Source organism: Carettochelys insculpta, chromosome 6, assembly GCF_033958435.1.
Source record: "Carettochelys insculpta isolate YL-2023 chromosome 6, ASM3395843v1, whole genome shotgun sequence".
In the NCBI taxonomy this organism is placed as follows: Eukaryota; Metazoa; Chordata; order Testudines; family Carettochelyidae; genus Carettochelys; species Carettochelys insculpta.
In genome coordinates, this window is record NC_134142.1 from 82,587,129 (window position 1) to 82,602,841 (window position 15,713).

General features: G+C 39.8%; 1 protein-coding gene across 2 annotated transcripts in view; it reads left to right on the forward strand.

Moving 5' to 3' along the window:
- Positions 1–15,713, forward strand: part of EHF (ETS homologous factor) — an 80,460-nt gene that overhangs the window by 54,507 nt on the left and 10,240 nt on the right. For both annotated transcript variants that reach the window (XM_074997484.1, XM_074997485.1), the window contains 5 exons: positions 5,727–5,826; positions 8,843–9,088; positions 11,482–11,541; positions 14,220–14,288; positions 14,374–14,436. In XM_074997484.1, coding sequence (XP_074853585.1) covers positions 5,727–5,826; positions 8,843–9,088; positions 11,482–11,541; positions 14,220–14,288; positions 14,374–14,436 — 538 coding nt within the window. The remainder of the gene's footprint in view (positions 1–5,726; positions 5,827–8,842; positions 9,089–11,481; positions 11,542–14,219; positions 14,289–14,373; positions 14,437–15,713) is intronic.

The window sequence follows — 15,713 nt, forward strand, 5'->3', positions numbered from 1 at the left end:
AAGCTAATTCTGCCCTGCGGTAACTCCAAAGTGTTAAACTTGAAAGTGCCGGCTCATGTGTAGCCACGGCTCACCCGCTAGTACTTCAAAGTGCCCGGGGTACTTTGAAGCCCCTTTCCTCTTCAAAATTTTGTCCAGGTACTTTGAAGTACCAGCAGGTTAGCCGAGGCTACACACAAGCTGGCACTTCGAAGTTTAACACTTTGGAGTTGTTGCCGGGGGGGAATCAGTTCAATGAAGTGCTGCATATGCAGCGCAGCACTTCCTTTATAATCTCCCAACACCCTACTTACCATCCTCCCTTCAAAGTAGGGAGCTGGTGTAGACAAGCCCCATGACAACCATAGATGCCAATGAAAATCCTGCTTTACAGCTCCAGTTATTTTTCCCTGCTTCTGTAGAGCTGCTCACAATTTTGTCATGGAAATTACTCATTTGCATGCACAAATATACAATGTGCTCATAAAAATGCAGTAAGCACAGGTGTAAATTAGGCCTTTTTGATTTTGTGAGTGGGTTTCTGGTGGTTTAAAAGGCAAACTCACTTGGTCTAGTAGTCCATATCCTGATTCATAGAAATTTTGCAAAACCCAAAATCTTTTCATAGCCTGAAATGTCTCAACTTTATAGACGACAATTTCCTAACTCAAAAAGCGTTGCTGCCAACATTGGGGAATACCATACCTTAAGATAACAGACAAAGAGGAACTGACCACAGAACTAAAAGCTATAATTGGTGGGGTACAAGTGATCACGACTTGATTACATTTATGATGTGCAAGCAGGATAAAGTCCATACTAGTAATATGGGTACTTGATGCTTTAATCTCACAAAGCTAAAAAAAGAAAGAAAGATGTGAGTGATAATTGGGAATCATTTAAGAACACTTTATTTCATACCCCAACAGCCCAAAGCTGAGGAAGAAGGTTATGCTCATTAAAAAATCAACATGTTGCAAAAAACAAAAAAAAGAACAAAAACCAAACAAAACAAAAAACAAAACAAAAAAACCCAGCAAATGCAAGAAAGGGGAAGTTGACAGTAATGGCTATAAATCAGAAGTTAGGAATTGTAGAAAATTGAAAAGAAAAGCCAAGGGAACAAAGGATAAATATACAGCCAGCATTGTTAGGGAAAATAAGAAGGGTTTTAAAATATATAGCAGGAACAAAAAGAATGCTGACAATGGTATTGGCTCACTGCTGATAAAATTATCTGCAATACTGCAAAAAAGACATTGTCCAATAAAATTTCTGTCCCATATTTGGGGAAAAATATAATGTAGTCTCCCCATATGATGATGATAACATTCTTTCCATTCCACTAATATCCTTGGTGAATATTAAACAGAAACCACTAAAATTAGGCATTGTACATCAAGTAATCATGATATCTTGCATCCAAGAATTTCAAAAGAGCTGGCTAAGGAGCTCACTTAATCATTAATTTTGATTTTCAATGAGTCTTGGTGTACTGGGGAAATTCCAAAAGACTGGAAGAACACTAATATTGTGTCAATATTTTAAAGGATAAATGGAATGGCCCAGTTAATTATAGGCTTCTCAGTCTGACATTGATCCTGGGCAAGGTGATGGAGCAGGTGATATAGGACTAAACTAATGAATGAAAGGGCCATAATATAACTCTGCAAATCAACATGAGTTTATGGAAAATAAAGTTTGTCACACTAATGATATTTTTATAAGTTCAGTTTATAATGGTAATAGTGTTAATATAACAGACTTACAATATATAAGGTGTTTGACTTGGTGCCGCGCAACATTTTAAATAAAATAGTAGCATGATAGAAAATTAACATGGCACACATTTAATTCATTAAACACTGGCCGGCTGATAGATTTCAAAATGTAACTGTAAATGAAGACTCGTCATTGAGCTCATCTGTTCTCAGAGGGGTCTCATAAGGATAGATCTGTGGCCTTATGCTATTTAATATCATTTAACAGTGACCTGAAAGGAAACAAAATAATCACTGATAAAGTTTGCAGATGACAGAAAAACTGTGGGAGTGGTAAATATTGGAGAGGACAGGTCACTCAGAGCAATCTTATCTCAACTTTGCACCTCTCCCAGCCCTACAATCGGATTATAGAACCACCCCATGGATTAGAATAATTTGAAATTTGTTCATTTTTTTCCATGTGCAATATCCAAGACACCAAAACATGAACACCTCTGAAACTTATGAGAGGAGTTCACTGTCTTGATCTGTGGCTTCATGGGATCAACACATGAAAATGGAGGGGAGAGTCAATCAGATTCAAAACACAGCTGTAGTATTCTGAAGTAATTTGCATACAGAGCGTTGTACAAGGTTCAATGGCTCTTTGTTAAATGTGTTTTTCTGAAACACTGGATCCTCTCCATGGTTGGATTATGTCTGGTTAATACTAAATTAAAAACATCAGCCTTGAGTGGTCATATGGATAAGAAAGAAAAGGAGAATTTTAGCAAATTAATTCAGTTAGAGTTAAGTGATGAAGTTGGGACTTGGTGAAAAAATGTACTGAAGTCAGTAGGACTTTTGACTGAGTGAATCCTTACTCTTGGTCCTTAGACTGCACCTGATCCTCATATTGTGCATGAAACCAATATTCTGAATCTGAACACCAAAAACACTGGGAGAGTTTGGACTAGGTTAGAATCCCGACCCTGGTCTCTCTAGCCTTTCTCTAGTGTTCTCTTCCCATGTATAATAGTATTCCTCATGTTATGTCAGAAAGGTGATGTAGTTCTTTTGTTTGAAGCAAGAGGTATTACTGTGAAGAATATATATTGGTTTGGTTAACTGGAAAAGCAAAATCCTTATCAAACTGCATATTATGCAAAACCAAGAAGTCCTGTGGCACCTTATAGACTAACAGATATTTTGGAGCATAAGCTTTCGTGGGCAAAGACCTGCTTCATCAGATGCATGTTGCGTCTCTGCCCACAAAAGCTTATGCTCCAAAAAATGTGAGAGTCTATATGGTGCCACAGGACTTTTCGTTGTTTTGGGGATACAAGCTAACATGGCTACCCCTCTGATATTCTATAATGTGCCCCCAAAGTCCGATACTCCTGCCTCATCTCTAATCAAATATTTGGTTCTACTGTAATAAGGTCAGTTGTTACTCATACTCCATTCATACAATATTACATGACTATGAAATATTTTCTGAAATAATTAAAAATAAGATGACAGAGAATGATGCAGACATGTTACTCAGTCAATATATGTGAATATACAAATGAACGAATGCATAGCTTGTGCTACATTAACTAATCAGTGCTTACAAGGAACTCCAGATTTTCAGTGTTACATTAGATGTGATATTGCATGAGTGGTAAATTATTTTAGAGTTAATTTAATTGAAAGAAAATCTGTTTATGACACTTTCCCCCCAGGACAGCAGATACCTTGGCACCAGCATATCTTAAGTACCTGATGGCAAAACTTGTCCTCACTTACTCTTTGCATAAACCTGTTGACTTCAGTGAAGCTGCGTGGGAAGTAAAACTAGACAAAATTTACATCATAGTTTGGCACAGTTAAAATATCAAAAGTGTACTATCCTAAACCTGCAGATGTTGAAGATGCAAAGTTCCCTCTCTGTGAGATAAATGGAAAATCACTCAGAGTCTAGCAGCCCCATATTCATACAAGTAGAAATCTTAGAGCACCTCCTGTCATTCTGGAATTCTTCTCTGTATTACATTTCCTAAGGCATTGCTATTTAATCCAAAATACCAGCAATATTTCTTGTGTGTGTGTGTGTGCGTGTGCGTGTGCACATGCACACATGCGTACGGTATGCTGTACAAGGCTCAATAATTCTTTGTTAAATGTGTTTTTCTGAAATATTGGATCTTTTTCATGAACAGGCAAGGACTGGTTAATACTAAATTACAAACATCAGCTTGGAGTGGTTATATGATCAGGAAAAAAAGGAAACTTTAGCAAACTAATTCATTTAGTGTCAAGTGCTGATATGTTGTGTTCTTTTTGCTCCTTTAATGTTTGTATATTGGCAATATTCTAATAAGGATTGTATAATAAAGACAACGGGTGACAGGAATATCCAGCCAGGTGATCCTTCTTAAATGTATCATAACCAGATAATACTCAGCTGTGATTACTCCCGAGAGATCTCTTCCTACCTTATGAAAAGGCTATAACGATGAACTTGTATTTAAAAAAAATAATGGATCCTAGCATGCTCCCAATGAAATAAACTGGAGCAACAGAAGTGGGCCAGAATCAATGATGTTATCTCATGCAACAGCCCCACAGTTGAGATACCGTGAGGTGTACTGGACTTTCAAAGTTTAGTTTCATTCTTCAGTTGTTTATGATGCACAACTGCAGTCCACTCAGTCATATTTACATGCCTTTGTGACTTTTAACGTTATAGTTCTAAAAGATAAGGGGCCTCTGAAATCAGCAAACAACTTAGGATAACAAATCAGACCATGTCTAACATATATTTAACTAACTTGATATAAATCAACTGCCTTTCTAAATGCTTAACATGCTACCTTAAAACTCCTCCAAAACATTACAGAATATATGTTTATGAAACAAGTTTTTATGCCTTCTGTCTTCCAGACTGAGGTATATAATGTACCATATTAAAACTCATGTCATGGGAGAATTTTCTTACATTCACCATGACCGTATCTACACTAGCACCCCGCTTTCAAAAGGGGGATGCTAATCAGACACTCCTGGATATGCTAATGAGGCACTGCTATGAATATGCAGTGCCTCATTAGCGTATCCAGAAGTGTCTCATTAGCATCCCCCTTTCGAAGGGGGGGTGCTAGTGTAGACATAGCCCATGTGTTCAAATGAATAGCATATTTTATACATTTTATAAATTGTTATAAAGTGCATGTTGCACAACAAATTTATAGTAGACATGAAAGAGGCAGTTTGTGCAGCTGCCACAGGCTTGATTTGATTTTTTTAAAAGGTTGTGAAACAATTAAACTAATTAAATTCAATGGGAAGTGGTATTTTTAAATATCTCATTCTTTCCCCATTTCTATTATGAATGTCCATCTGGTTGTCACAACTTTATAACTGAAACTTCTGAGTTTGTTGTGATTTCAGTCTTGAAATCTGAGACATCTGTCAGGTATCAGTGGCTTAGAAACCAGTCCCAAATAGGTGAGGCAAGAAGCTATGCCACTGTGACAAAAGGATACTGTGACTTTGTACAGCTTTGTGAATGAAGGATTTTCTGTTCATTTGTCTCTGGCTGTCTATTAAATTACTGGTTGTGATTGTCTGTTATTCTGAAGTCCAAAATAAAATACAAAACTAGGTGTTTTTTTGTATATCCGCAGTCAGAGCTTACCTGCGGAAATTTCATTTAAATAAAAAGAAACCACTTTGTATATCAGTTCACAAAGCTTGGAGCTCTTCCAGCATTGCTCTGTCAGAAGCCATGCATTTTCATTCTACTGCATTCCTGATCAGAGATTATTCAGTTATGGATGGGTGGCTGTAAAAACTTGTCTCAGATGTATGAAACCAGTAACGTTTACCACAAGCAGATTTCATTGCAGCCAAAAAGGGTTGTGGCAATACGTTCCATAGCTGGGCTGTGTCTTCTACGAATGGACTGGGCTATGCTCACTTCACCCTCAATGGATTTTTTGCCACTTGCCTTGTGGTGTATACATTGCTAGCTAAGCAAGCTGTTCGATTCACTTACAGATCATGATTTTGGAAGGAACGGGCAGAATGAGTATCAATTCCAGCAGCAATCTACTCCACCAGCAGCCTTCCTGGACAGATGGATATCCTACATGTAATGGTAGGAGGAATTCAACAATGCTGTACTGTCTGTATTTTGGGAAGTGTATGTGGGGGGTATTATACATTTAAATATATATAGGTATGATTTTTCACCTCTGCACTATCCAACCTTCTTTATACTCTATTGGAATTTTACCAGGGGAATAGAATGCCCACAAATTATCATAATTTGTGGTTTATTACTGGTTCTTTTTCTTAATGTGAATCGAGTGTTGATGAAAAGTGCTGGAATGCCAGCCTCCAAGTTCCCTCTTCACAGAAAACATACAACCTGGGAAGCAGCAGTACAAGTTTCACACACGCTCCACTGAAACATTTTTCTATAGTTTTCACCTGCATTGCAGGGACCACTTCCGAGACAAGAGAAGGGAATTCAGTGTTCCTGCTTAGGCACAGTATTTGCCATCTCAGCTCAGACTACACATTGAACCTCTCTAGCCCAGCACCCCTGGGACCTAACTGGTGCCAAATGAAAGAATTTTTCAAATCTCAGGAGGTCAATATTGTCTAGCAGCACAGAACACTGAGAGCCAGAATTGGTGGTTGTAAACAAAGTTTATGGGACCATGGGAAACTTGGCCACACCCATGATAAATGGACACCCAAATTACTAACATCATACCGGGCCACAGATGTTGTTGGACAAACAAGTGCTGAATTAGAGACGTTCCATCTGTATCAGAAAGACAGACTGAGTCAGACAGTTGTTGTAAGTGATAGGGAAATTTGTGAGACGGAAATCTATTCAATTCACAATGGACAGTGATGTCCAGTCCTAATTCACATTGGCCATTAAATAGCCATCAGATGATGAGAGTATTGGTTCAGAACCAATCCAAGTTCTAGCTTAAGCAGTGACTTGTACCATTATTTTCTGAATTCTGAATGGTGGTAGACCTGTAGACTTACACGTTATAGTACATTTACCTTTTAAGGTCTTTCCCCTCTACTCAATACAGTGAAGGGTCTCTCATTCAGCCCTCCAAAGAGCTGTTTCTTTTACAGTGTGATTCCTAAATACTTTAAAATATATAAAAGTGCTCTTGACAAACACACTGGTTGCCTTTCATTTTGTCTACAAGGATTCATGGTGAAAGCCATGTTTGAGTGAGCAGCACTAGTTTCAGTTTACATGGGATTCTGCCACCCTATATGAGTGGGTTTTATTTGCCGGGATTTCTACCTTTGCCGTTTTGAATTCACATGACTCTGAAATTCCAAGTCAACCTGTATCATCCTGTCTGCAACCCTTCCACATACCCATTCTTCTCTCTCAACAAACCTTTAAAGTCTTGTGATTTGTGAATTGGTGGCCTGCAAAGTCCTCTCTTCCCTTCTAAGGCTACAGGGTCACAGGGCAACTCCCTTTCTCAGGTTCTTAAGAGAGCGCCCAGTGGCTCCTACAGCTCATTGTTACTTTCTGGAGCCACCTACACAGTAATTAACTCTCCTCTCCTTCCCCACATCCTGTAACTTCAGCAGCAAATGGTTCCATACCCATTGTAATGTGTTCTTGGGATAGTTCCGTTCTCCTGCCCTGCTAGCTAGAGAGACTGGAGGATTGTATTACTAACATTTCACACAACCACTGTGGATATGCTTGGTTTTGGCTAGGACACATACTACTGGAGCAGTGTGCAGGATGGACGACTCATGTATTAAAGCTGGTTCTTGGTAATTTCTTGATTTACAGGGCAGGGGTTTGAAAGGTCTCCCTGAGCCTCCACCACTCAGCCAGATAGAGTTGGAATTTTAAAATGTGGATATTCAAAGTTTTAAAAATTAGGATTTCAAATATTAGAAAAAAAATCACTCAGTTCCCCCCCCACACCATCCCCATCTCTGATCAGGCATGTGTGTGTGTGTGTGTGTGTGTGTGTGTAAAGTCCTATGTAAACTTATAAAATTCTATACATATTAATGATATTAATATCTGTTCCTATATAATATTAAAACAGCCAATATTTCACCTCTACATTGTTCACACTAGCAGGTTTGGCCATATAATTTACACCTTCTCAAGCTGCCAGATGCAGAAATCAGGTGAGGAGTTGCCTCTCATGGAATTATTTTCCCTTCCAGTCCTCCTGCTGGCGATTAGACAAACCATGGGTGGTCAAGTCAGTGCAGGATCATTTATCTTTTTCCCCAGTCACACACAATACCCCAAGCAATCGCCTTGAAAAATTGGATCATCTGATTACATGATTGACAGGCACAAATCCTTTTCATGCACTTGGATTCTAGACTTTTTAATGCAAATTACTGTCATGAATGAACATAACAGAGGCTGTTCTGGAGGATGTGGCCAACCCAGAAGAAATTTATTCAGCAAAACCTCTGAGTAGCATATTAGGTCACATTGTTTATTAAGAGATCTCTTTAACATATCCCAAACACAAGGCATGAGCTCTTTCTTTGCCTTCATGAGGATGACAGATTTTTCTATGTAATAATATAATTTTAAATATACATTTATTTTTACCAGTTTTGAGCCAAATGCTGATGTCCAAACTCAGCATTCATTCAGTCCTTACTGAAGCCAAACACCCACTTATTTCAAAAGGAGCTTTGCCTAAACAAGAACTTCAGGATTTGGCCCAGCATTATTATACATACTTCAAAGGTGACTCTTCCCATATGGGCGTCAGTAGTTCTTTACTGTAATAATTTTCCCTCCTGTAGCTCAGGTTGCTTCCACTCAGGACTTCCAAAGCCTGCTGCAAACGTGAATGAATGAATCCCCATAACACTCTGTAACCTAGGTTAGTCTGAATCTCTACATTTTAAAGATTGGGAAGCTGAGACAGAGAGCATTGCCGTGACTTGTTCTAGGACAATCAGCAAGCCGGTGGTAAGGAGTATGAAGGGAATTCAGATCTACCTGGCTTCCATGGATGTACTTAAGCACTAGTCCATGCGTTCATTCCTGCACACAGCACACAGCCATTCTGTGCTTGGTTTAACTATAGTGTTAACAGATGGAGTGAACACATAATATTTCTCTTTCCCAGTGCCCGGCAGTTTCTATGGAACTCAGTGGCTTGAGATACACCCTCAATACTGGACCAAATATCAGGTGTGGGAATGGTTACAGCATTTCCTGGATACCAACCAGCTGGATGCCAACTGCATACCTTTCCAGGACTTTGACATCAATGGGGAACATCTGTGCAGCATGACTTTGCACGAATTCACCCAGGCAGCTGGGACAGCCGGTCAACTTCTCTATAGCAACCTTCAACACCTAAAGTGGAATGGTAAATATATACTAGCACATGAACAGATAGGACTGCAACCAGAATTTTAAGAATCTAAGCCCATGGTGTCCAACATGCTAACCACTAGCCCCATGTGGCTATTTGGTCAGTTTAATGTGGCTAGTCGTCTTGAACAATTTAGTGGCTGCTGCTTCAGAACTGGCTGGACACCACAGAAGCCTAAGGCCACTTGTGTTTCTCAGCCTTGCAGTGACTGAAGCTCTGCTTGTGAGGGGTTTAAGAGTTTTCCTGGAGTGGAACTTAATTATTGCAGAGTTCCTAAGAGACACAGTACTGAAGCTCCTGATTATCCCCCATTTAACTAAAGTCTGACCCAGCCTCAAAGACATTAGTTAATTTAGCAATATTGGGAAAAGACCATAAAAACAGATGGTATGTTTTTTCAGTGATGACAAAGATTTTTCTTTATTAACAAGAATAATACATTTCTATATTGGAGCAAGGAGCTCTGTAACCTACTGATGCACAGGAGATTCCTGGGTGCGCAAAAGCATAGAATTTCCCCTTCACTCTTAACAATTCTACCAAAATATATGCTTGCCACACATTGATCTGTTTATGCTTGTCTGCATGAAAAAATGTCTTCCTTCCTTCTTTAAGTTTAAAGTTTCTCACAGTTGCACGCATCAGTCAATAGTTATCAGGCTATTAGACAACTGCTTAAAAAGAAACAGCCGCACTTTTTAATAGTGTTTCACTTATTGGAAAGAATTCATCCCTCTCACCCATACATGAGTTAAATAGATAACTACTAAAATATGAAACTCTTCCTTATATTACATTGCCCATTCTCATATATGATCTATGTACTGTCTGTACTGATACCTAATGCTTTCTTTCTCCGAAGGAAGGTGTTTCTTTGAGGCCTTGCGTAGTAAGAAGGCCTTATGTAGTAATTCCTTTTGTTGAATGACTGAAGCAGGTGCATTCAAGGTAATTGCAGCTGTGTCTGTCCCAGGACATTAGAGATCAGGCCCACTGACAGGCAGGGGCAAAGGGGGCCTTTGCTCCCAGGCCCAGCATTCCAAAGAGACCTGGTGCTCCAGCCAATGCTGTTGCTGAAGCAGCAGTGACCAGAGTTCCAGGCCTCTTTGAAACACCACGGCACACTGTGTCACTGCTTTGTGGGGGTCTGAGGGGGCACACAGTGGCAGGGCTGACTTGCCCCTGGATCTGTGGAAGCTGTCGGTGTCACTGTTAGAGATGCAAGGCAGGTGAGGTAATATTTTCATTAGACCAACTTCTGTTGGTGAGAGATAGATCAACTCAAAATGGCACCAGTCCCTGCCAGAACAACAGATGCAAATCCTGCTGATATATTTCTCTTTTACAGTGATGACCACCCTCCACATACAACACACCCTTCGAGATCCATGAATCCTATATATTCCATATCACAATATATGATGTACTTCATCCAGTGCATTAAATGTCCCACTGACAACTAGGTGGATGAAACCAGACAGTAACTACTACTCTTGAATGAAATCACACAGGGAAATGATAAAAGACAAAAAACTCTATCATCAAGTGCTCACTCTATGTGACCTCTGAGTTCTCCTCTTCAAAGGAAATCTGCACAGCACTCTCAAAAGAGCTTCAATTTTTTTAGGAGCTTAACTTCATAATTCTGGTAGACTCAAAAAAACATGAACTGAATAGAGGCATGAGGTTTATGGCTTATTACAACAATCTGTAACCCTCTAAACCCTCTTTTGTCCTACGACTGCTGGGGTGTTAATGGGACCAATGTACTTTGACTGGTCCCTTAGAATATATGATAACGATTCTTGCCAAACTATCTGTTCTGCCTTGCATTTAGCTGTGAGTACCTTTCCCAGAGATGAAGAAGATTTCTATGTGGCTCAAAAGCTTGTCTCTGTCACCAACAGAATTTGGTCCAATAAAAGATACTACCTCTCCCATCTTGACTCTGAAATAGTCATCTATCTGACACTTCCCATTTTCGGGTAGAACATAATAATTTATCTGATTCACACTAAGAAGTTAAATGAGGCATTCACAGAGTGTGGGTAGAAGTTGTGTATGTCTCACCTCATATCTTTTCAAAATTAGCCTTCTGGTATTGATTCCTGGCGAAAGCCCTGTCTTTCCTCTGTGTGCTGTGTGCCTAATTACATATAGAATCACAGAAAATTAGAGTTAGAAGAGACCTCAGGCGGTCATCTAGTCCAATACTCTGCTCAAAGCAAGACCAACCCCAGCTAAATCATTCTAATCAGGGCTTTGTCAGACCTCACCTTAAAAATCCCTCCTCCCTGGGCAATCCATTCCAGTGTTTCACCACCATCCTAGGGACAGATTTTTTTCCTAAGATCCAAACATCCTTTCTTCCATGCAATCTCTTGCAGGTCAGTGTGGCAGCGAAGTGTACCCATCACATAATGTTGTTGTTAAAACAGAACAAACAGGTGAGTAATATCAATTGGCTTGGTATTCCACATAACCTGACTTTACCTTGGATGTGAATGATCAAGGAAAATAGCTGCTAAGATAAAGTTCACAGTGGATGTTTTAGCAACAGCTTCACTTAACTACCAAATCAAGTCTGCTTTCCAGAGAAGGGGGCGTTCAACAATGGAGGTGAAATTAAAACTGAGTTTTCTAAAATGTCACCTCCTTGGTGAATCTCTGAGGTTTGAGAAGGCACCAGAAGCACTAGAGTTCACAGGGTCTTCACATTTCAGTTAGGAGACCTCTAAAATGTCACCTGACCAGTGTCTTTATCACTTTTCCCCACAGCTTCATTGTTGCAAAGAACAGCAGCAGAACAATACAAAATCAAGCTCAACCCCTTCTCCTCAGCCTGAGCATTTGCAGGAATCCTCTCCAAGAATGGCTGAGCCCACACCCCAGATATTGTCTCTCCAAAGCCACTTACAACTCCCTTACATGTGGGTGTGCTAATGAGCCACTAACACACCCATGTACTATTGTCCATAAGAACCAACGCTAACTTACAGTATGGAGTGTTTCAGACAAACACTGACAGCCTATTTCATTCACCCAGGCTATTACCTCTTCCTTGGGGCACAGAATACAGCTAGGCACAGATCAAGGCAGGAAATTAGGATTTTTGGAATACGTTCCCCGTGGCTGGAATTGTTCTCAGAACAGTGAGACAGACAGAGGCAGGGTAGCAGGTAACAGTCCTGGGCACAGCTAATTGTGGCAGGTTGGCTTTCTGGTGAAGTTGACTGCATCTGAGCTGGAGAAAGGAAAGGTCTTCTCTACGAGAAAGGTGGCATCTCTGTGGACTAGGAACAGAGAGAAAGCCGTGCTAGCCTATATACTATCAAAACAAAAAAGCAGTCAAGTAGCACTTTAAAGACTAACAAAATAGTTAATTAGATGAGCTTTCATGGGACAGATCCACTTCTTCAGACCATAGCCATACCAGAACAGACTCAATATTTAAGACACAGAGAACCAAAAATAGTAATCAAGGTTGACAAATCAAAAAAAAATGATTAAGGTGTGGAGGAATCCTCATTACACTAGTGGATCTTGGCCTGATTAAATTTTAATCTACCCCTCAGTAGAGATGCACAACCCAGAACAAAGTATTCCTCTATAGACTGTGCAAACCCTAGAACCTTGTGTATTTACTTTTTTATGTTGGCCACTTCCCACTTTTGAAAACTATTGCTGCCTTGGGGCTGGTGCAGTGCAGCTTAGTGATGCTCTGCTCATTGTCACATGAAAAGCACAGGTTCAGTTACCAGGCTCAGCTGGCATGTCCATGAACTGGTAGGGGTTGAGCTGCTTTCTTGTGTATAGCAGAACTTGTTATGGCTTCATGCTAGCTCCTTTAGATGGGACAGAAATGCTTTTGGTGGCATTAGGGGAGAATCCTTTCCGGTGCTACTAAGACAAGTAAGGTTGCCCCAGTGTAGATGCTGGCACTTCTGTAAGTGGGAAGACAAATAAAATCCCACCTTACTCTGCCTTAACTGGGTAAGATAAAGTTTATTTTCAGAGACAACAGTGTCCAAACAAGAGGGTGTGTACTATTGTAACAACATGGGTTTGGGATGCCCCAACATGTAGCTGTGGGTTTGAATGCCTGCTAAATTCCCATGTCATCATTGTTAATGCAACCAGACAAGATGATTTAGCTAGTGACTCATTTTCAGTTTCTAACTGCGTTACCTTAAAATAAATACATATATCTCAAATAATAGTCTTATACTTCATTGCCTTTGTTTTGGAAAGTGAAAGAAACTCAAAGATAACACCTCTGGCCTGAAAAGTTGTAATGTAAAAAACATGAAGCTTTCAGCAGCTGCTGACAAAAAAATTAAATACGTGCAGTTTATGAATATGCTACTGTAACACTCCACTGATTTTTCTGTGTATTTTATGGAACACTCTGAGTCTAAGGATGGTTTTAAAATTCTTGATATTCATGTGTTATACATTTTTTTGTCCAATAAGATGTCCTTTAAGTTAAGGTTATATGTAACTTTAGCAACAGGCCCTCAGTATGGGTCTGTATAGAGATTCTGCATTGGCATTGAATATAAAATGAGACCTACACAGAACATTGAACTTTCAGTTATACCATTTTTTTTCTAAGAACTGATCATATCACCTAACCAAAGGAGGAGTGAGGCTTTGGGGCACCACGATAATGCAAGTTAATTTCTTTAGTTCTGCTAGAAGGCTGAATTGTTGCAGACACAAACAAATCTATAGCCACAAAACATAATCTCACAAACTTCATTGCTGGGCCAGGCAGGAAGAGCAGATGGTCTCCCACCAGATCACACATAACTAATATGTTATCTAAGAGAACATTAGAAAAGTACAGACCCAAGACAAGGTATAGTTAAAATTAAATCATCTAAGAGAATATTAGAAAAGTACCGACCTACAAAAAGATATATTTAAAAATTAAATATTCCACATTAACAAATTTGCCTTAGTGTAAAAATGGCATGGGTGAATGTAACACCTTTCTTGTCCTTTTCCCCTAATCTTTATTTGTCTCACTTCTCTTATTCTTACTGGTTCAGTGTCTCATTGCTACTCTGCTGGATAATATTATTTTACTGATTGAGATTTTTCTTTTGGTCTCTGTCTTCAGATCCATCCTTAATGGCGTCCTGGAAAGAAGAGACTTATTTGTATGACAGTGGTTATGGTAGCACAGTAGGTAACTAACACCACAGTGCATCAGGCATTAGTGAAGTGTTTTACTAAGGTGAGAGGGTGTTAACATTTTTCTTTTTAATCCTCAGAGTTATTGGACAGTAAATCTTTCTGTCGTGCACAGATTTCCACGCCTAATCAGCAGCCTCTTGGTAAGAAGTTCTTAATTCTATTGCTGATCACATATCCTAGAATTACTGCTCTATAAAAGTCTTCTGTTGAAGGTCTGTGGTAGGTATCCACTAATTTTAAGCCAAGAAATACTGACGCGGATATTAGCTCTTTTAGCAATCCTGACTAAATAGTTATTTAAAAGAATCTCTGCTCTCCTCTCTCTGGCAATAAAAAAGAACATCAAATAATCTGCAACATCAGGGTCACTCCCCATATCTTTTCAAGTGCCTTACCTGAGCGGGAAGAGTCAGTGTTTCAATGGTAAGATATCCCTACCTTGTCATAACCTATTGTACAGAGTGGCCGTGCACAGTTAATGGACAGCTTCATCCTTCCTCAGAAGTGCACTTCAGCGGTGAGCAAATTCATTCCAATGGCCAGAGATGGTGTTACACTAGCAGAGCAACCGTAGGGCGGGCAGGCCTAAGTCTCCCATACTGAATTGTGCAGAGTAGGGGTGTTCCTGGGCATATTTCCAGGCAGCTTTCCCATAGCTTCAGTGGGTTACCTAGTCCAGCCCTATAGTTCTTGTGCAGATCATATTCACAGTGCCATATTACCCCTTTGATGGGCTCTTTGTACATCCTAAGCAGTATAAAGAGGATATAGATCCTTTTTATATATAATCTGTCCTTTTGGAGACAGAGGAGATAGTGGGTAAGTGGCAGGTACGCAGGGTGCAGAACAAGTTAAAAGCTTAAGCGCGTGAGGGGCGGACACATGAAAATGTGACAAGCGTGATTTAGAGAATGCTGAGTTAGGGGCCGCTGTAGGCAGAAACTGAGTAAAGAGGAGAGAGAGAAATGATAGTAAAGGAGGAAAGGAGGACAGGCTGGAGAATAGGCAGAAAAGGGGAAATAAGAGAGAAGGAAAGCAAAAGATGAGAAGAAAAAAGCATTATCTACATGAAGCAAGGACTCTTCAGAGAATGTGGAGAAAGAAGAGAGAAAACAAAGAAAAAGGGAAATGAGACAATAAGCCAAAGAGAAACAAATACTAAAAAAAGAATCAAAGGTTAAAAAAAATAAATCAGGCTTTGAGAGACACGTGGCTGAGGGAGGGGAAGAAAGGTGAAAAAACAGGCGGTGGGAAGAGGAGGAAATAAGAACTGCAGCGTGACACCATTCCTCCCTCTGTCACTGCTGCTCCCTACTGAGACTTATGCTGCATGCTACATAGTTTGTCTGCTTACTGGGCCCTCATCTTTAAACTCACCTGTCACAATTAAAGGCAGTAACAGTAACAACATCTATAT